Below are 21,424 nucleotides of genomic sequence, written 5' to 3'. Positions count from 1 at the left end.
GTTCCAGGTGAGGTTTGGGGGCTCCAGGTGAGGTTTGGGGTGTCCAGGTGAGGTGTGGGGGATCCAGGTGAGGTTTGGGGGATCCAGGTGCGGTTTGGTGTTTTCAGGTGGATTTTGGGGTGTTCCAGGTGAGGTTTGGGGGCTCCAGGTGGATTTTGGGGTGTTCCAGGTGAGGTTTGGGGGCTCCAGGTGAGGTTTGGGTGTTCCAGGTGGGGTTTGGTGGGGAGAAAAGGAAATTTTGGGGTGTTCCAGGTGAGGTGTGGGGGGTCCAGGTGAGTTTTGGGGTGTTCCAGGTGAGATTTGGGGAGGTTTCAGGTGAATTTAGGGGAGACTCAGGTGAATTTTGGGGTGTTCCAGGTGAGGTTTGGGGTTTTCAGGTGACTTTTGGGGGGAAGAAAAGGAAATTTTGGGGTTTTCAGTTGAATCTGGGGTGGGTCAAGGACAGTTTTGGGGCGTTTCAGGTGAATTTTGGGGTTTCCAGATGAGTTTGGGGGGAAATGAAAAGGAAATTTTGGGGTGTTCCTGGTGAGTCTGGGGAGGATAAAGGAAAATTTGGGGGATTTCAGGTGATTTTGGGGTTTTCCCTCCCCGGAAGTGGCTGATGAGGCCAAAATTCCTGAATTTCCGTGATTTGGGATCAAAGTAAACGCTCTGACACTTCCGGGGCCACCCCAAATCCCAACATTTCCCCCCAAATCCCAACAAGATTTTATCCTTAAATTCCTTTGTTTTCCTCCCCAAACCCCTTTTTTCCCTCTAAATCCCAATTTTTTTTTAAACTCAAATCCCATTTTTGTTCTCCTAAACCCCAATTTTCCATCCCGAAATTCCATTTTTTCTCCCCAAATCCCAATTCTTTCCCCCCCAAATCCCATATTTTTCCCCAAAATCCCATTTTTTCCCCCAAAATCCCATTTTTTCCCCTCTAAATTCCCATTTTCCCCTGTTTTCCCCCCAGATTTGTTCCCCGGCAGCTCCAAGAGGAAGCGAAGCCGCTCGGCCGCGCCCCGAGCCCCGAAACGACGGAAGAGGAGCCCAAAATCCCATCCTGGAACCCCAAAATCCCATCCTGGAACCCCCAAATCCCACTCAGGAACACCAAAATCCACACCTGGATCCCGAAAATTCACACCAGGAACCCCAAAATCCCATCCTGGAAATGCCAAATTTCGTCGTGGCACCCCAAAATCCCAACAGGAAACCCCAAAATCCCAACCTGGAACCTCCAAATCCCACCCAGGACACCCCAAAAATCCCAAATCCCACCCAGGACACCCCAAAAATCCCAAATCCCGCCGTGGGAAACTCCTGAGCCCCCAAAAAATCCCAAATTTCCCTCGGCCAGGACGGGCCCGGAAAAGGAAAAATTGAAGGGGGGAAAAAATTTGGGAATTTTTGGGGTCTTCGGGATGGATTTTGGGGCCCAAGGGAATTTTGGGATCTTCCAGGAAAAGTTTGGGGTCCTCAAGGGGAATTTTGGGATCCCCCAAAGTTCCCCCCTCCCGTGGTCCCCCAAATCCAGGGGAAATCACCCCAAAAAATGGGGGGAAAACAACAAAAGGAAAACCCCAAAAAATGTGGGGAAAAAAAAAATCCCACAAAAATGGGACAAAACCCCCCCAAAAAAGTGGAAAAAAGCAGAAATAAAGTTGGATCCACCCCAAGAACTTGTGTGGCTCTTTTGTTTTTCTTTTCCAGGAAAAATTTCGCTTTTCTACCCCAAATCCCATTTTTCTACCCCAAAATTCCCATTTTTGCCCCCCAAAAACTCCGAATTTCCCACCCAAAATTCCAGTTTCCCCCCACCTCCCATTTCCCATCCTTCCGCCCCAAAATTCCCATTTTTCTCCCCTCAAACTCCCGTTTTCCCCATCCCAAAACTCCCATTTTTCTACCCCAAATTCCCATTTTTCTACCCCGAAATTCCCATTTCCCTTCCAAAATTCTCATTTTTGCCCTCCAAAATTTAAAAATGCCCATTTTTTTTCCAAAATCCCATTTTTTCCCCCCAAAACTCCTGGGCCAGGGGTGGTGCCAGAACCCAGAGCTTTATTGAACTGGGACGAACTGGGACGAACTGGGACCCACTGGGGCGGCTCAGTTGGTGGAGGGCCTGCAGGGACGAGAAGGGAGAGCTGAGAGATGCCCAGGTGTGCCCAGGTGTGTGCCCAGGTGTGCCCAGGTGTGCCTGGGTATGTGCCAGGTGTGCCCAGGTGTGCCCAGGTGTATCAGGTGAATGCCCAGGTGTGTCCCAAGTGTGCCCAGGTGTTATTTAGGTGTGCCCCACATGTGCCAGGTGTCCCCAGCTGTGCCCAGGTGTGCCCAGCTGTGCCCACTTTGCCCACTCCACGTTGAGGATCAGGTGAGTGTAACCCCCCCAGATAAATGCCCAGGTGTGTGCCCAGGTGCCCCCAGGTGTGCCCAGGTGTACCCACATTTCCCACCCCACGTTGAGGATCAGGTGGGTGTGACCCCCCAGGTGTGTACCCAGCTGTGCCCAGGTGTGTGCCCAGGTGTGTGCCCAGGCGCACCCACTTTGCCCACCCCACGTTGAGGATCAGGTGAGTGTAACCCCCCCAGGTGTGTGCCCAGGTGTGCCCAGGTGTGCCCAGGTATGCCCAGGTGTGCCCAGCTGTACCCAGGTGTGCCCAGGTGTGTGCCCAGGTGTGTGCCCAGGTGTGCCAGGTGTACCCACTTTGCCCACTCCACGTTGAGGATCAGGTGAGTGTAACCCCCCCAGGTGTGTGCCCAGGTGTGTGCCCAGGTGTACCCACTTTGCCCACTCCACGTTGAGGATCAGGTGAGTGTAACCCCCCCAGGTGTGTGCCCAGGTGTGTGCCCAGGTGTGTGCCAGGTGTACCCACTTTGCCCACTCCACGTTGAGGATCAGGTGGTCGTAGCCGAAGCCGGACACGCCCGCGATGGCTCTGGCCGCGTCCTCGCGCCGGTGGAAGCTGATGAAGGCGAAGCCCTGCGGGACACACCCGGCTCAGCGCGCACACCCGGGCACACCCGGGCACACCCGGGCACACCTGGGCACGCCCGGGCGCCCCCCGTGCCCGCGCCCACCTTGGACTGGCCCGTGGTCTTGTCCTTGGCCAGGTAAATGCGCGAGATGGAGCCGAAGGGGCGGAACAGCTCCTGCAGGTCGGTCTCGCGCGTGTCCTCCGACAGGTTGGTGACGCGGATGGTGGCGTTGTCGTCGGCTGCCCACGGGTGACACAGGTGAGACCCACGGGGGTGGGGGCTGTACCCCCAGGTGTCCCCAAAAACCACCCAGGTGTGTCCCAGGTGTCCCCAGAGCTCTCCAGGTGTGACCAACTTATGCCCAGGTGTGTCCCAGGTGTCCCCAGAGCTCCCCAGGTGTGTCCCAGGTGTCCCCAGGTGTCCCCAGGCGTGTCCCAGGTGTCCCCAGGTATCCCCAGGTGTCCCCAAAAGCCATCCAGGTGTGTCCCAGGTGTGTCCCCAGAGCTCCCCAGGTGTGTCCCAGGTGTCCCCAGGTATCCCCAGGCGTGTCCCAGGTGTCCCCAGAGCTCCCCAGGTGTCCCCAAAAGCCATCCAGGTGTGTCCCAGGTGTGTCCCAGGTGTCCCCAGGCGTGTCCCCAGGTGTCCCCAAAAACCACCCGGGTACCCCCAGGTAGCCCCAGAGCCCCCCAGGTGTGTCCAAGGTGTCCCCAGAGCCCCCCAGGTGGGACCGAGTTATCCCCAGGTGTGTCCCAGGTGTCCCCAAAAGCCACCCAGGTGTGCCCAGGTGTGCCCAGGTGTCTTTTTAACCCTCCCCAGGTGCCCCCAGGTGTGCCCAGGTGTGCCAGGTGCCCTCACCTCTGCGGTTGGGCTGCATGGATGCCCCACGGTGGCTGGCGCCGTCCCTCAGCTGTGCCCAGGTGTGCCCAGGTGTGTTTTTAACCCTCCCCAGGTGTGTTGTTACCCTCCCCAGCTGTGCCCAGGTGTGCCCAGGTGTGTTTTTAACCCTCCCCAGGTGTGTTGTTACCCTCCCCAGGTGCGCCCAGGTGTGCCAGGTGCCCTCACCTCTGCGGTTGGGCTGCATGGATGCCCCACGGCGGCTGGCACCGTCCCTCAGCTGTGCCCAGGTGTGCCCAGGTATGTTTTTAACCCTCCCCAGGTGCCCCCAGGTGTGCCCAGGTGTGCCCAGGTGTGCCAGGTGCCCTCACCTCTGCGGTTGGGCTGCATGGACTCCCCGCGCCGGCTGGCGCCGTCCCTCAGGCTGGGCGGGACGTACTTGCCCGTCTTGCTCACCTGGGCGGCCACGGGCTCGGGCTCTGCAGGGGGGACAGGTGGGACAGGTGGGACACGGGTGGGACACGGGTGGGACACGGGTGGGACACGGGTGGGACACGGGTGGGGGACAGGTGTGAGACACGGGAGTGACACGGGTGGGACACGGGTGGGACACAGGTGGGGACAGGTGTGACACGGGTGTGACACGGGTGGGACACGGGTGGGGACAGGTGTGAGACACAGGAGTGACACAGGTGGGACACAGGTGGGGACAGGTGTGACACGGGTGGGACACAGGTGGGGAGAGGTGGGACAGGTGTGAGACACGGGTGGGACACAGGTGGGGACAGGTGTGACACAGGAGTGACACGGGTGGGACACAGGTGGGGACAGGTGTGACACGGGTGGGACACAGGTGGGGAGAGGTGGGACAGGTGTGAGACACGGGAGTGACACAGGTGGGGACAGGTGTGACACAGGTGGGACACGGGTGTGACACAGGTGGGAACAGGTGTGAGACACAGGAGTGACACGGGTGAGGGGACAGGTGTGACAGGTGAGACACAGGTGGCACACAGGTGTGACACGGGTGTGACACAGGTGGCACACAGGTGTGACACAGGTGGGACACGGGTGTGAAACGGGTGGGACACAGGTGAGGGGACAGGTGTGACACAGGTGTGACACAGGTGGGACACAGGTGGGACAGGTGAGGGACAGGTGTGACACGGGTGAGACACAGGTGTGGGACAGGTGGGACAGGTGCAGGACAGCCCCAGCAGCTCCTTCTGCACGGGGCCACCACAACGGGGCCACCACGGTGACCTTGGGGCCACCACAACCCCACAAAAATGGGAAAAATCCCCAAAATTCCCCAAAGAACCAAGATTTGGGGTCCCACCTCCTGGGAGCTTCTCCTTTTCCACCGTGGAGAGCCCCAGCAGATCCTTCTGCGTGGGGCCACCACAACGGGGCCACCACAGTGACCTTGGGGGCTACGTAACCATGAAAAAATGGGAAAAATCCCCAAAATTCACCAAAAAAACCCAAAAGAACCAAATTTTGGGGTCCCACCTCTGGGCAGCTTCTCCTTTTCCACCGTGGACAGCCCCAGCAGATCCTACATGGGGCCACCACAACGGGGCCACCATGGTGACCTTGGGGCCACCACAACCCTACAAAAATGAGGGAAAAATCCCCAAAATTCCCCAAAAAAACCCAAAAGAACCAAATTTTGGGGTCCCACCTCTGGGCAGCTTCTCCTTTTCCACCGTGGACAGCCCCAGCAGATCCTACATGGGGCCACCACCATGGGGCCACCATGGTGACCTTGGGGCCACCACAACCCTACAAAAATGAGGGAAAAATCCCCAAAATTCCCCAAAAAAACCCAAAAGAACCAAATTTTGGGGTCCCACCTTCAGGGAGCTTCTCCTTTTCCACCGTGGACAGCCCCAGCAGATCCTACATGGGGCCACCACCATGGGGCCACCACGGTGACCTTGGGGCCACCACAACCCCACAAAAATGAGGGAAAAATCCCCAAAATTCCCCAAAAAAACCCAAAAGAACCAAATTTTGGGGTCCCACCTCTGGGCAGCTTCTCCTTTTCCACCATGGAGAACCCCAGCAGATCCTTCTGCGTGGGGCCACCACAACGGGGCCACCACAGTGACCTTGGGGGCTACGTAACCATGAAAAAATGGGAAAAATGAGGGAAAAATCCCCAAAATTCCCCAAAAAACCCAAAAGAACCAAATTTTGGGGTCCCACCTCCTGGGAGCTTCTCCTTTTCCACCGTGGAGAACCCCAGCAGATCCTACATGGGGCCACCACAACGGGGCCACCATGGTGACCTTGGGGCCACCACAACCGCACAAAAAATGGGAAAAATGGGGGGAAAATCCCCAAAATTCCCCAAAAAAACCCAAAAGAACCAAATTTTGGGGTCCCACCTCCGGGCAGCTTCTCCTTCTCGCCCGTGGACAGCCCCAGCTGCTCGGCCAGCTCCTTCTGCATGGGCCCCAGCGTGTCCTTGTAGGGGCAGCGCGTGGTCCAGTGGTCGCCCTTGCAGATGCGGCACGAGACGATCTTCTGGCCCTTGAGCTTGTTCATGGGGTCCTCCTCCTCCTGGCAGTTCAGGTCCTGCAGAGGGACAGGTGGGGACACCTGAGCGCACCTGGGGACACCTATGGACACCTGGGGACAGCTATGGACACCTAGGGACACAGCTGGTGACACACGTGGTTATGGGGCACACCTAGAGATGTTCCTGGGGTTCTCCTCCTCCTCCTGGCAGTTCAGGTCCTGCAGAGGGACAGGTGGGGACACCTGAGCGCACCTGGGGACACCTATGGACACCTGGGGACACCTATGGACACCTGGAGAAACCTGGGGACAGTTGTGGACACCTAGAGACACACGTGGTTATGGGGAACACCTAGAGATGTTCCTGGGGTTCTCCTCCTCCTCCTGGCAGTTCAGGTCCTGCAGAGGGACAGGTGGGGACACCTGAGCGCACCTGGGGACACCTATGGACACCTGGGGACACCTATGGACACCTGGAGAAACCTGGGGACAGTTGTGGACACCTAGAGACACACGTGGTTATGGGGAACACCTAGAGATGTTCCTGGGGTTCTCCTGCTCCTCCTGGCAGTTCAGGTCCTGCAGAGGGACAGGTGGGGACACCTGAGCGCACCTGGGGACACCTATGGACACCTGGGGACACCTATGGACACCTGGAGCAACCTGGGGACAGTTGTGGACACCTAGAGACACACGTGGTTATGGGGCACACCTAGAGATGTTCCTGGGGTTCTCCTCCTCCTGCTGGCAGTTCAGGTCCTGGAGAGGGACAGGTGGGGACACCTGAGTGCACCTGGGGACAGCTATGGACACCTGGGGACACCTATGGACACCTGGAGAAACCTGGAGAAACCTGGGGACAGCTATGGACACCTAGAGACACACGTGGTTATGGGGCACACCTAGAGATGTTCATGGGGTTCTCCTCCTCCTGCTGGCAGTTCAGGTCCTGCAGAGGGACAGGTGGGGACACCTGAGCGCACCTGGGGACAGCTATGGACACCTGGGGACACCTATGGACACCTGGAGCAACCTGGGGACAGTTGTGGACACCTAGAGGCACACGTGGTTATGGGGCACACCTAGAGATGTTCCTGGGGTTCTCCTGCTCCTGCTGGCAGTTCAGGTCCTGCAAAGGGACAGGTGGGGACACCTGAGCGCACCTGGGGACACCTGAGCAGATCTGGGGACAGCTATGGACACCTGGAGCAACCTGGAGCTTTCTGATGACCACCCAGAGACGCACGTGGTTATGGGGGCACACCTAGAGATGTTCCTGGGCTTCTCCTTCTCACAATTTACGTTCTGCATGGGCACCTCTGGGCACACGTTTTGGGGCACACCTGGGCACATTTTTGGGGCACACCTGGGGACATTTCTGGGGCACACCTTGGCACATCTGAGGACACTTTTTGGGGCACACCTGGGGACACTTTCGGGGCACACCTGGGCACACCTGAGGACACTTTTTGGGGCACACCTGGGCACACCTGAGAACACTTTTTGGGGCACACTTGGGCACACCTGGGGACACTTTTGGGGCACACCTGGACACATTTTTGGGGCACCCTTGGGCACACCTGGGAACACTTTCTGGGGCACCCCTGGGGACACTTTCGGGGCACACCTGAGCACACCTGAGGACACTTTTGGGGCACACCTGGGCACGTTTTTGGGGCACCCTTGGGCACACCTGGGGACACTTTTGGGGCACACCTGAGGACATTCCTGGGGCACCCCTGAGGACACTTTTTGGGGCACACCTGGGGACACTTTTGGGGCACACCTGGGGACACTTTCGGGGCACACCTGGGCACACCTGAGGACACTTTTTTGGGGCACACTTGGGCACACCTGGGGACACTTTTGGGGCACACCTGGACACATTTTTGGGGCACCCTTGGGCACACCTGGGGACACTTTCTGGGGCACCCCTGGGGACATTTTTGGGGCACACCTGGGGACACTTTCTGGCGCACACCTGGGGACATTTTTGGGGCACCCCTGGGCGGGTTCCTGGTGCCCGCGTGTGCCCGGGCGTGCCCGTACCTCCTTGCTGGTGATGAAGGTCATGAAGACGTCGTCGCTCACGGTCGTCGTGGCCACGTTGGGCCCGGGGGCGTCGAACTCGGAATTCCCAAATTTCTTCCAGTTCTGGGATTGGGGGGAAAATGGGGAATTCTTGAAAATCCCGGGAAATTCGGGATTGGGGGGAAAATGGGGAATTCTTGAAAATCCCGGGAAATTCGGGATTGGGGGGAAAATGGGGAATTCTTGAAAATCCCGGGAAATTCGGGATTGGGGGGAAAATGGGGAATTCTTGAAAATCCCGGGAAATTCGGGATTGGGGGGAAAATGGGGAATTCTTGAAAATCCCGGGAAATTCGGGATTGGGGGGAAAATGGGGAATTCTTGAAAATCCCGGGAAATTCGGGATTCCAGCCTCGTTCTGGTGGGAACACCCCAATTCCGTTTCCCCCTCCCGGGTAAATCCCATTTTTCCCAATCCCATTTTCACAGGTAAATCCCATTTCCCATCCCCAGGTAAATCCCATTTTTCCCATTCCCAATCCCATTTTTCCCAGGTAAATCCAATTTCCCATCCCCAGATAAATCCCCTTTTCCCCAATCTCATTTTCACAGGTAAATCCCATTTTTCCCATCCCCAGGTAAATCCCATTTCCCATTCCCAAGTAAATCCCATTTTTCCCATTCCCAATCCCATTTTTCCAAGCTAAATCCCATTTTTCCCAGTCCCAAGTAAATCCCATTTTTCCCATTCCCAGCTAAATCCCATTTTTCCCATTCCCAATCCCATTTTTCCCAGGTAAATCCCATTTCTCATCCCCAGGTAAATCCCATTTTCCCCAATCCCATTTTCCCAGGTAAATCTCATTTTTCCCATTCCCATTTTTCCCAATTCCATTCCCAGCTAAATCCCATTTTTCCCATTCCCAAGTAAATCCTATTTTCCCATTCCCAATCCCATTTTTCCCATTCCCAATCCCATTTTTCTTATTCCCAGGTAAATCCCATTTTTCCGATCCCACTCCCAGCTCAATCCCATTTTTCCCATTCCCAGCTCAATCCCATTTTTCCCATTCCCAATCCCATTTTTCCAAGCTAAATCCCATTTTTCCCATTCCCAGCTAAATCCCATTTTTCCCATTCCCAATCCCATTTTTCCCAGGTAAATCCCATTTCCCATCCCCAGATAAATCCCCTTTTCCCCAATCCCATTTTCACAGGTAAATCCCATTTTTCCTATTCCCAGGTAAATCCCATTTTTCCCATTCCCAATCCCATTTTTCCAAGCTAAATCCCATTTTTCCCAGTCCCAAGTAAATCCCATTTTTCCCATTCCCAGGTAAATCCCATTTTTCCTATTCCCAATCTGGTTTTTCCCAGGTAAATCCCATTTCCCATTCCCAGCTCAATCCCATTTTTCCCAATCCCATTCCCAGGTAAATCCCATTTTTCCCATTCCCAATCCCATTTTTCCCAGGTAAATCCCATTTCTCATCCCCAGGTAAATCCCATTTTCCCCAATCCCATTTTCCCAGGTAAATCCCATTTTTCCCATTCCCATTTTTCCCAATTCCATTCCCAGCTAAATCCCATTTTTCCATTCCCAAGTAAATCCTATTTTCCCATTCCCAATCCCATTTTTCCAAGCTAAATCCCATTTTTCTTATTCCCAGGTAAATCCCATTTTCCCGATCCCACTCCCAGGTAAATCCCATTTTTCCCATTCCCAATCCCATTTTTCCCAGGTAAATCCCATTTCCCATCCCCAGATAAATCCCCTTTTCCCCAATCCCATTTTCACAGGTAAATCCCATTTTTCCTATTCCCAAGTAATTCCTGTTTTCCCATTCCCAATCCCATTTTTCCAAGCTAAATCCCATTTTTCCTTTTCCCAGGTAAATCCCATTTTCCCGATCCCACTCCCAGGTAAATCCCATTTTTCCCATTCCCAATCCCATTTTTCCCAGGTAAATCCCATTTCCCTTTCCCAGCTCAATCCCATTTTTCCCAATCCCATTCCCAAGTAAATCCTATTTTCCCATTCCCAATCCCATTTTTCCCAGCTAAATCCCATTTTTCCTTTTCCCAGCTAAATCCCATTTTTTCCCATTCCCAATCCCATTTTTCCCAGGTAAATCCCATTTTTCCCAATCCCATTTTCCCAGGTAGATCGCATTCCCAGGTAAATCCCATTTTTTCCCATTCCCAAGCAAATTCCATTTTTCCCATTCCCATTTTCCCCATTTTAATCCCATTTCCCATTCCCATTTTCCCCATTTTTATCCCATTTTCCCCATTTTAATCCCATTTCCCATTCCCATTTTCCCCATTTTTCCCATTCCCATTTTCCCCATTTTTATCCCATTCCCATTCCCATTTTCCCCATTTTAATCCCATTTCCCATTCTCCTCATTTTTCCCATTCCCATTTTCCCCATTTTTATCCCATTTTCCCCATTCCCATTTTCCCCATTTTCCCCATTTTCCCCATTCCCAACACCATTTCAATCCCACGTTTTCCCACTTTAATCCCATTTTATCCCATTTTAATCCCCTTTTCCCCATTCCCAATCCCATTTTTTTCAGTCCCAATCCCATTTTATCCCATTTTAATCCAACTCTCCCCACTCCCAATCCCATTTTCCCTATTCTCAATCCCATTTTAGGCCCGTTTTTATCCCACCTTAACCCCGTTTTTCCCATTTTAACACCACATTAATCCCATTTTTTCCATTCCAAATCCCATTTTTTCCATTCCAAATCCCATTTTTTCCATTCCAAATCCCATTTTTTCCATTCCAAATCCCATTTTTCCCCCCATTTTTTCCCCGTTTTTCCCCATTTTAATCCCGTTTTTCCCCCATTTTTTCCCCGTTTTTCCCCATTTTAATCCTGTTTTTCCCCCATTTTTTCCCCGTTTTCCCCCACATTTTAATCCCGTTTTTCCCCCATTTTTTCCGCGTTTTTTCCCATTTTAATCCCGTTTTTCCCCCATTTTTCCCCCATTTTCTCCCACCTTGCGCCGGGCCACGGCCTTGGAGGCTTTGCGGGTCTCGATCCGGAACGTTCGGATGATCTGGGACGGGGAAAACGCGGGAATGAGGCTGGAAAACCCCAAAAAACCCCAAAAATCCCCAAATTTGGGAATTCCTGGAGGATCTGAGTCCAAAAATCCCAAAATTTGGGAATTCCTGGAGGATCTGAAGCCCCAAAAATCCCAAATTTGGGAATTTCTGGAGCATCTAATCCCAAAATTTGGGAATTCCTGGAGCATCTGATCCCAAAAATCCCAAAATTTGGGAATTCCTGGAGGATCTGAAGCCCCAAAAATCCCAAATTTGAGAATTCCTGGAGGATCTGATCCCAAAAATCCCCAATTTGGGAATTTCTGGAGCACCTGGTCCCAAAATTTGGCAATTACTGGAGCACCTGATCCCAAAAATCACAAAATTTGGGAATTCCTGGAGCATCTGATCCCAAAAATCCCAAATTTGGGAATTTCTGGAGCACCTGGTCCCAAAATTTGGCAATTACTGGAGCATCTGATCCCAAAAATCCCAAATTTGAGAATTCCTGGAGGATCTGATCCCAAAAAATCCCAAATTTGGGAATTCCTGGAGCATCTGATCCCAAAAAATCCCCAAATTTGGGAATTCCTGGAGCACCTGATCCCAAAAGTCCAAAATTTGGGAATTCCTGGAGCGTCTGATCCCAAAATTTGGGAATTTCTGGAGCATCTGATCCCAAAAGTCCCAAAATTTGGGAATTTCTGGAGGATCTGAAGCCCCAAAAATCCCCAAATTTGGGGTCCACAGGTGACAAATTTGGGAATTCCTGGAGCACCTGAATCCCTAAAAAGCCAAATTTTGGGGCTCAGGTGCCAAATTTGGGGTTCAGAGGTGCCAGATTTGGGATTCAGGTGCCAATTTTGGTGTTCAGGTGCCAAATTTGGGGTCCAGAAGTGCCAATTTTGGGGTCCTGAGGTGCCAGTTTTGGGGTTCAGGTGCCAATTTTGGGGTCCTGAGGTGCCAATTTTGGGGCTCAGGTGCCAATTTTGGGGTCCAGAGGTGCCAGTTTTGGGGCTCAGGTGCCAATTTTGAGTCACCTGGAGCACCTGAGCCCCTTAGGAGCCAAATTTGGGGTCCAGAGGTGCCAATTTTGGGGTTCAGGTGCCAATTTTGGGGTCCAGAGGTGCCAATTTTGGGGTCCTGAGGTGCCAAACTTGAGGCTCAGGTGCCAATTTTGGGGCTCAGGTGCCAAATTTGGTGTCCTGAGGTGCCAATTTTGGGGTCCTGAGGTACCAAATTTGAGGCTCAGGTGCCAATTTTGGGGCTCAGGTGCCAATTTTGAGTCACCTGGAGCACCTGAGCCCCTTAGGAGCCAATTTTGGGGTTCAGGTGCCAATTTTGGGGTCCAGAAGTGCCAATTTTGGGGTCCTGAGGTGCCAGTTTTGGGGCTCAGGTGCCAATTTTGGGGTCCTGAGGTGCCAATTTTGGGGCTCGGGTGCCAATTTTGGGGTCCAGAAGTGCCAATTTTGGGGTCCAGAGGTGCCAGTTTTGGGGCTCAGGTGCCAATTTTGAGTCACCTGGAGCACCTGAGCCCCTTAGGAGCCAAATTTGGGGTCCAGAGGTGCCAATTTTGGGGTCCTGAGGTGCCAATTTTGGGGTCCTGAGGTGCCAAACTTGAGGCTCAGGTGCCAATTTTGGGGCTCAGGTGCCAAATTTGGTGTCCTGAGGTGCCAATTTTGGGGTCCTGAGGTACCAAATTTGAGGCTCAGGTGCCAATTTTGGGGCTCAGGTGCCAATTTTGGGGCTCAGGTGCCAATTTTGAGTCACCTGGAGCACCTGAGCCCCTTAGGAGCCAATTTTGGGGTCCAGAGGTGCCAATTTTGGGGTCCGGAGGTGCCAGTTTTGGGGCTCAGGTGCCAATTTTGGGGCTCAGGTGCCAATTTCGGGGGTCAGGTGCCCACCTGTGCCCCCCGTGCCCACCTTGACCTTGCGCCCGTCCTCCTCCTCGCGGTACTCGGTGACCGTTTTGATGTTGCCATTGACGACCTCCTTGGGGGGGGGGAGGGGACCTGGGGACAGGTGACACACAGGTGTGACACGGGTGGGGACAGGTGAGACACGGGTGGGACACAGGTGAGACACGGGTGTGACACAGGTGAGACACGGGTGTGACACAGGTGAGACACGGGTGGGGACAGGTGAGACACGGGTGGGACACAGGTGAGACACGGGTGTGACACAGGTGTGACACAGGTGGGGACAGGTGAGACACGGGTGGGACACAGGTGTCCCCCTACCTGTCCCCAGGTGTGTCACTCATCCCCCAGGTGTGTCAGATGTGTCCCCAGCTGTCCCCATGTGTCCCCTCAGGTGTCCCCAGGTGTGTCACTCCCCTCCCCAGGTGTGTCCCCAGCTGTGTCAATGCCCTCTCCAGGTGTCCCAGCTGTCCCCAGGTGTGTCACTGTCCCCCAGCTGTCCCCAGGTGTGTCCCAGGTGTCCCCCAGGTGTCCCCAGGTGTGTCCCAGGTGTGTCCCTGTCCCCAGCTGTCCCCAGGTGTGTCCCCAGCTGTCCCCAGGTGTGTCATTGTCCCCAGGTGTGTCATTGTCCCCAGGTGTGTCCCTGTCCCCAGGTGTCCCCAGGTGTCCCCAGGTGTCCCCTCCCCCCCCTCACCTCCCCTCAGCAGTTCGGCCTCGGCGCTGTTGGGGCCTCCCAGGACGCCGGGCAGGGGCAGGTCCTTGAGCAGCTCCGAGGTGATCACCTTGTCTGGGACGGACAGACGGACACACCTGGGCTCAGGTAACCTCACCTGGGCTCAGGGAACCTCACCTTGTCTGGGACGGACAGACGGACACACCTGGGCTCAGGTAACCTCACCTGGGCTCAGGGAACCTCACCTTGTCTGGGACGGACAGACGGACACACCTGGGCTCAGGTAACCTCACCTGGGCTCAGATAACCTCACCTTGTCTGGGACGGACAGACGGACACACCTGGGCTCAGGTAACCTCACCTGGGCTCAGGGAACCTCACCTTGTCTGGGACGGACAGACGGACACACCTGGGCTCAGGTACAGCTCACCTGGGCACAGGTGACCCAGTGTGACAGGTGTGACACCAATGGCAGGTGTGACAGGTACCACAGGTGTGGCACCAATGACAGGTGGCACCAATGACAGCTACAACAGGTGTGACACCAATGCCAGGTGTGACAGGAGTGACAGGTGCCATAGGTGTGACAGGTGCCACCCCTGACAGGTACCACAGGTGTGACGGGTGGCACCAATGCCAGGTGTGACACCAATGCCAGGTCCCACAGGTGTCCCAGGTGCGCCAGGTACCGCAGGTGCCACCCCTGACAGGTGCCACAGGTGTGACGGGTGGCACCAATGCCAGGTCCCACAGGTGTCCCAGGTGCGCCAGGTACCGCAGGTGCCATCCCTGACAGGTGTCCCAGGTGCCACCCCCAACAGGTACCACCGGTGTGACAGATGCCACAGATGGCACCCCTGATTGGTGTGCCAGGTGTCCCCGGTGCCACCCCCAGGCGTCCTCGGTGTGCCAGGTGTGCCAGGTGTGCCCGGTGCCACCCCAGGTGTGCCCGCTGTCACTCACCATCCTCTCCTCCCTCCTCCTCCACCTGGTCAGCCCAGCTGGGCTTGGAGCTGTGGGGACACAACGGCCTCGGGTGACACCTGTGCCAGCCTGTGCCACCCCCAGGTGTTACCTGTGCCCTCCTGTGCCACCCTCAGGGTCCCTGTCCCCTCCTGTGCCACCCCCAGGTGTCCCTGTGCCCTCCTGTGCCACGCCCAGGTGTCCCTGTGCCCTCCTGTGCCACGCCCAGGTGTCCCTGTGCCACGCCCAGGTGTCACCCGTGCCACCCCCAGGTGTCCCTGTGCCCTCCTGTGCCACCCTCCTGTCCCTGTGCCACCCCCAGGTGTCCCTGTGCCCTCCTGTGCCACCCCCAGGTGTCCCTGTCCCCTCCCGTGCCACCCCCAGGTGTCACCTGTGCCACCCCCAGGTGTCCCTGTGCCCTCCTGTGCCACCCTCCTGTCCCTGTGCCACCCCCAGGGTCCCCCTGTGCCCTCCTGTCCCTCCCCCCCCTTCCCCTCACAGCCCCGGCCCCGCCCGAACCCCCCGGGACAGAGCGGGACAGAGCGGGACCCCGAACCGGGACAGACCGGGACCCCGAACCGGGACAGACCGGGACAGACCGGGACCCTGAACCGGGACAGAGCGGGACCCTGAACCGGGACAGACCGGGACCCCGAACCGGGCCCGACCAGGCCTCAAAACCGGGCCCCGATCCCGGTTCTTGATCCCAACCCGGTTCCCAGTCCCAGTCCCGTTTCCGGTTCCCGATCCCGCTCCCAGTTCCCATCCCCGGTCCCGGTTCCCGATCCCAGTTCCCATCCCCGCTCCCGGTTCCCATCCCCGGTCCCGGTTCCCGATCCTGATCCCGCTCCCAGTTCCCATCCCCGGTCCCGGTTCCCGATCCCAGTTCCCATCCCCGCTCCCGGTTCCCATCCCCGGTCCCGGTTCCCGATCCCAAGCCCGGCCCCGGTTCCCGTTCCCCTCACACGGCCACAGGCCCGATGCCGCCGCCGCCGCCGCTCCCGAGCCACCTCAAAGCCCCATCCCGGCCCCAATCCCGGTTCCCATCCCCGGTCCCGGTTCCCGATCCCGTTCCCGGTTCCCGTTCCCCTCACACAGCCACAGGCCCGATGCCGCCGCCGCCGTTCCCGATCCACCTCAAAACCCCACTGCAGCCTCAATCCCGGTTCCCGGCCCCAATCCCGGTTCCCGCTCCCGGTTTCCACCCCGGTGCCCGCTCCCGGTCCCGCTCCCGCCCTCACTCGTAGTCCCCGGTCGGCATCGCCGCCTCCGCCGCCCTCACGCCGCCACCACGGAAAGGCCGCCCGCCACTTCCGGTCCGCGGGCGTCACTTCCGGCGGGGGAAAGGCGGGAAGCGCCCCCGCGCGGGGCATGGCGGGAAGCGGTTGCTAAGCAACGCCGCCATGGGGGATTGCGGCCTACTCGTAGCGCGGCGCGGAGAATTTGGTTTTAATTGTTTATAACTTATAGGCGCGATTTATTTGAAGAAATATTACAACATATAAAAACTACATAAAGTATCGAGTTGCACCTTGTACAAAGCGGCCGCGGGGGGGGTTGGGTACAATGCGATAAAAATGGGGGAGAGGGGCCGGGCCCTGAGGGGAGGTTGGAGCAGCACAGAGAGCGTGAAGGGAGGGGAATTAAAAAAAAATTATAAAACAAACAAAAGGGGAAGTGGTGAAATCAAAAAGGTTTTGAAAAGATGGAGAAAAGACAGAAAAATGCAGAGAGAGGAAAAAGAAGAGGGGAAATTGAAGAATGAAAGGGGAAAATAAGGGGTTAAAAGAGGAAAAAGGGGGGGGAAGGAAGGGATGTAAAGAAGGGGAATATATAAAATGAGGGGGAAAAGAGAAAAAAAGAGAAGAAAAAGAGGGAAAAGCATAAAAAAAAGAGGAAAAAAGAAGAAAAAGGGGGAAAGAAAAGAAAAAATGGGGGAATAAGAAAAAAGGGGGGAAATAGAAGAGGAAAAAGGGGGAAGGGAAAGCAAGGGATATAAAGAAGGGGGAAAAAGATAAAAGAAAGAAAAATAAAGAGGGAAAAGCAGAAAAAAGGGGGAAGGGGAAAAGGGGGAAAAATAAAAAAGGGGGAGAAGGGAAATAAAAGAAGGAAAAGGGGAAAAAGGGGGGAAATAAAAGAAAAAAGAGGAGGAAAAAAAGAAAAAATGGTGAAATAAAAGAAGGAAAAGGAGAAAAAGCTGGGGGGAAGGAGAAAGAAAGAAAAAGGGGAAATAAAAGAAGGAAAAGAGGAAAAATGATTAAAAAAAAAAAAAGAAAAAAAAAGGGAAAAAAAAAAAAAAGAAAAAGAGGGGAAAAAAGGAGAATAAAAAAGAAAATAAAATTTTAAAAAGGCAAAAAAGGCAAAAAAGGCAAAAAAGGCGAAGGCGCAGCAGCCTCGGGGCAGCCCCGGCCCCACCCCCGGCCCCGCTCCCGCCTCAGGCGGCGCCGGACGGGGACGGGACCGGGACCGGGACAGCGGCGACAGCGGCGACAGCGGGCACCGGACCTGCGGGGACAGCGGGGACACTGAGGGGACAGCGAGGGGACCTGCGGGGACAATGGCTGTGACAGGGAGGGGACACCATGGGGCACTGCGGGGACAGTGGGGACACTGAGGGGACAGTGAGGGGACCTGCGGGGACACTGAGGGGACAGCGAGGGGACCTGCGGGGACAATGGCTGTGACAGGGAGGGGACACTGTGAGGATCTACAGGGACAAGGGGATGGGGACAGGGAGGGGACCTGTGGGACAATGGGGACAGTGAGGGGACAGCGAGGGGACAATGGCTGTGACAGGGAGGGGACACTGAGAGGGCACTGCAGGGACCTGTGGGACAACGGGGGCGGTGACAGGGAGGGGACAGCGGGGACACCCTGGGGACACCCTGGGGACACCGTGGTGACACCACCGTAGGGGACACCTCGGGCATACTGTGGGGACACTGTGGGGACACTGCGGGGACAGCACAGGGACACCGTGGGGACACTTGGGGACACTGTGGGGACACTTGGGGACACCGTGGGGACACCGTGGGGACACCGTGGGAACACTTGGGGACACTGTGGGGACACTGCGGGGACACCGTGGGGACACCGTGGGGACACCGTGGTGACACCACCGTAGGGGACACCTCGGGCATACTGTGGGGACACTGTGGGGACACTGCGGGGACAGCACAGGGACACCGTGGGAACACTTGGGGACACTGTGGGGACACTGTGGGGACACTTGGGGACACCGTGGGGGTCACTCACCGGCCGTGTCCTGGCGCAGCTTGGCCGCAGCGCAGGCCTTGATCTCCAGCCCGATGGCCTTGGCCAGGGGAGGGGGCACCGCGTTGCCCACCTGCGGGGGGACAGACGGACGGACGTGGGGACAGACGGACGGACATGGGACAGACAGGGGGACAGGGGGCACGGCGTTACCCACCTGCGGGGGGACAGACAGACGGACAGACAGGGGGACAGACAGGGGGACAGGGGGCACGGTGTTACCCACCTGTGGGGGGACAGACGGACGGACGTGGGGACAGACGGACGGACGTGGGGACAGACAGGGGACAGGGGGCACGGCGTTACCGACACGCGGGGGGACAGACGGACGGACATGGGGACAGACATGGGACAGACAGACAGGGGGACAGACAGGGGACAGGGGGCACCGCGTTACCGACCTGGGGACAGACGGACGGACGGACATGGGACACACAGACAGACAAGGGACAGACAGACAGACAGACAGACAGCCTTGGCCAGGGGAGGGGGCACGGCGCTGCCGACCTGCGGACAGACGGACGGACACGGGGACAGACACGGGGACAGACAGGGGACAGACATGGGACAGGGGAGGGGGCACCGCGTTACCCACCTGCGGACAGACGGACAGACACGGGGACAGACAGGGGACAGGGGAGGGGGCACGGCGTTACCGACCTGGGCACAGACGGACAGACAGACAGGGGGACAGGGGGACAGGGGGACACGGGGACAACGGACAAAAGGACACAGGGACAACGGGACGATGGACAAGGGGACAACGGGACAAAGGCACAATGGGGACAAAGGGACAAGGGGACAATGGACAAGGGGACAACAGGCAACGGGGACAAAGGGACAAGAGGACAAGAGGACCATGGGACAAAGGGACAAAGGGACAAGAGGACAAAGGGACAATGGACAATGGGGACAAGAGGATAATGGACAAATGGACAAGGGGACAAAGGGACAAGAGGACACAGGGACAATGGACAAGGGGACAACGGGAGAAAGGCACAATGGGGACAAAGGGACAAGAGGACAAGGGGACAAGAGGACAATGGGGACAAAGGGACAAGAGGACAAGGGGACCAAAGGACAGGAGGACACGGGCACAGGGGGACACAGGGACAGGGGGACAGGGGGACAGGAGGACACGGGCACAGGGGGACACGGGCACAGGGGCACAGGGGGACAGGAGGACACGGGCACAGGGGGACACAGGGACAGGGGCACAGGGGGACACGGGCACAGGGGGACACGGGCACAGGGGGACACGGGCACGGCCCCACCTGCCGGTGCTTGTCCAGGATGTTGCCGAAGAGCCGGAAGGTGTCGGGGAAGCCCTGGGAGCGCGCGCACTCCCGCACGCTGACCACGCGGTGCTGCTCGGGGTGCAGCACCCGGCCCTGCGCGGAACCCGGAGAGCGTCAGGGACACCCGGGGGACGTCAGAGACAACGTGGGGACCACCAGAGAGCGTCAGAGCCAACCAGAGAACGTCACACCCAAACGTGGGGACACCAGAGAACGTCACACCCACCATGGTGACCACCAGAGAATGTCACACCCAACGTGGAGACACCAGAGAACGTCACACCCACCATGGTGACCACCAGAGAACGTCAGAGCCAACCAGGGAACGTCACACCCAAACGTGGTGACCACCAGAGAACGTCACACCCACCATGGTGACCACCAGAGAACGTCACACCCAACGTGGGGACACCAGAGAATTTCAGAGCCAACGTGCGGACACCAGAGAATGTCACATCCAACGTGGTGACCACGAGAGACCATCACATCCACCATGGTGACCACCAGAGAATGTCAGAGCCAACGTGGTGACACCAGAGAACATCAGATCCAACCAGAGAACGTCAGACCCAATGTGGGGACACCAGAGAACGTCACACCCGCCAACCCCACCCGAGTTCTGGGCCAGCGATGACCATGGACAGCACCACCAACGCCACCCATGGACAGCACCACCAACCCCACCCATGGACAGCACCACCAACGCCACCATGGACAGCACCACCAACGCCACCCATGGACACCACCACCAACCCCACCCATGGACAGCAGCACCAACCCCACCCATGGACAGCACCACCAACCCCACCCATGGACACCACCACCAACCCCACCCATGGACACCACCACCAACCCCACCCATGGACAGCACCACCAACCCCACCCATGGACAGCACCACCAACCCCACCCATGGACAGCACCACCAACGCCACCCGAGTTCTGGGCCGGCGACGCCCACGCGGCCGCACCGGGCGCGGTGTCCCCACCTGCTTGCCCATGGGCTCGGGGTTGGTGACGGTGGTGCTGAAGAAGCCGTCCCACTCGAGGCGCCCGTAGAGCCCGGCCCAGTGGTTGTGGCGGTTGCCGGTGTGCGGGAGGCACCACGGGATGAGCGTGTTGAACTGCCGGTCGGCCGGGTCGCACGGCTTCCCTGGGGACACCAAACCCAACCGTGGTCAGCCATGGAGAACCAGCATGGGGAACCACCAAGGGTTGGGGCGTGGTGGTCATTGGAGACCACCAAACCCAGCCATTGGGACATGGTGGCCACTGGAGACCATCAAACCCAACCGGCCATTGGAGACCATCAAACCCAACCATGGAGAACCTTCAGCATGGGGAACCACCAAGGGTTGGGACATGGTGGTCATTTGAGACCACCAAACCCAGCCATTGGGACATGGTGGTCATTGGAGACCATCAAACCCAACCGGCCATTGGAGACCATCAAACCCAACCATGGAGAACCTTCAGCATGGGGAACCACCAAGGGTTGGGGCGTGGTGGCCACTGGAGACCATCAAACCCAACCATTGGGACATGGTGGTCATTGGAGACCATCAAACCCAACTGCTGGTCGGCCGGGTCGCACAGCTTCCCTGGGGACACCAAACCCAACCGTGGTCAGCCATGGAGAACCAGCATGGGGAACCACCAAGGGTTGGGGCGTGGTGGTCATTGGAGACCACCAAACCCAGCCATTGGGACATGGTGGCCACTGGAGACCATCAAACCCAACCGGCCATTGGAGACCATCAAACCCAACCATGGAGAACCTTCAGCATGGGGAACCACCAAGGGTTGGGACATGGTGGTCATTTGAGACCACCAAACCCAGCCATTGGGACATGGTGGTCATTGGAGACCATCAAACCCAAC

General features: G+C 56.8%; 3 protein-coding genes across 5 annotated transcripts in view; 1 reads left to right on the top strand and 2 right to left on the bottom strand.

Annotated features, from left to right (window-relative positions):
- The window catches only part of PPAN (peter pan homolog), a 30,959-nt gene extending 29,308 nt beyond the window's left edge, over positions 1 to 1,651 (top strand). For both annotated transcript variants that reach the window (XM_058821430.1, XM_058821429.1), the window contains exon 12: positions 959 to 1,651. In XM_058821430.1, coding sequence (XP_058677413.1) covers positions 959 to 1,371 — 413 coding nt within the window. In that variant the 3' untranslated portion in view covers positions 1,372 to 1,651. The remainder of the gene's footprint in view (positions 1 to 958) is intronic.
- Positions 1,652 to 1,994: 343 nt separating this feature from the next.
- Positions 1,995 to 16,299, bottom strand: EIF3G (eukaryotic translation initiation factor 3 subunit G). 2 transcript variants are annotated; one of them, XM_058821407.1, is made up of 11 exons: positions 16,216 to 16,299; positions 14,975 to 15,024; positions 14,033 to 14,125; positions 13,343 to 13,431; positions 11,371 to 11,430; positions 8,377 to 8,481; positions 6,195 to 6,384; positions 4,173 to 4,280; positions 3,070 to 3,206; positions 2,865 to 2,971; positions 1,995 to 2,113 (listed from the first exon to the last, which is right to left on the bottom strand). In XM_058821407.1, exons 1-11 carry the CDS (start codon positions 16,233 to 16,235, stop codon positions 2,098 to 2,100), a joined length of 975 nt encoding a protein of 324 aa, XP_058677390.1. In that variant the 5' UTR covers positions 16,236 to 16,299; the 3' UTR covers positions 1,995 to 2,097. The 2 variants fall into 2 exon arrangements, with proteins under 2 accessions (XP_058677390.1, XP_058677391.1); XM_058821408.1 differs by lacking the exon at positions 14,033 to 14,125 and having other exon boundaries at positions 16,216 to 16,272.
- Positions 16,300 to 17,408: 1,109 nt separating this feature from the next.
- Positions 17,409 to 21,424, bottom strand: part of DNMT1 (DNA methyltransferase 1) — a 50,649-nt gene continuing 46,633 nt past the window's right edge. Inside the window, exons 31-34 of the mRNA XM_058821362.1 lie at positions 20,533 to 20,696; positions 19,522 to 19,638; positions 18,230 to 18,320; positions 17,409 to 17,479 (exon numbers count right to left, since the gene is read on the bottom strand). Coding sequence (XP_058677345.1) covers positions 17,409 to 17,479; positions 18,230 to 18,320; positions 19,522 to 19,638; positions 20,533 to 20,696 — 443 coding nt within the window. The remainder of the gene's footprint in view (positions 17,480 to 18,229; positions 18,321 to 19,521; positions 19,639 to 20,532; positions 20,697 to 21,424) is intronic.

Source organism: Ammospiza caudacuta, chromosome 29 (genome assembly GCF_027887145.1).
Source record: "Ammospiza caudacuta isolate bAmmCau1 chromosome 29, bAmmCau1.pri, whole genome shotgun sequence".
NCBI lineage: Eukaryota > Metazoa > Chordata > Aves > Passeriformes > Passerellidae > Ammospiza > Ammospiza caudacuta.
Note: the sequence above shows the minus strand (reverse complement) of the source record. Positions and strands in the feature narration are given on the sequence as shown.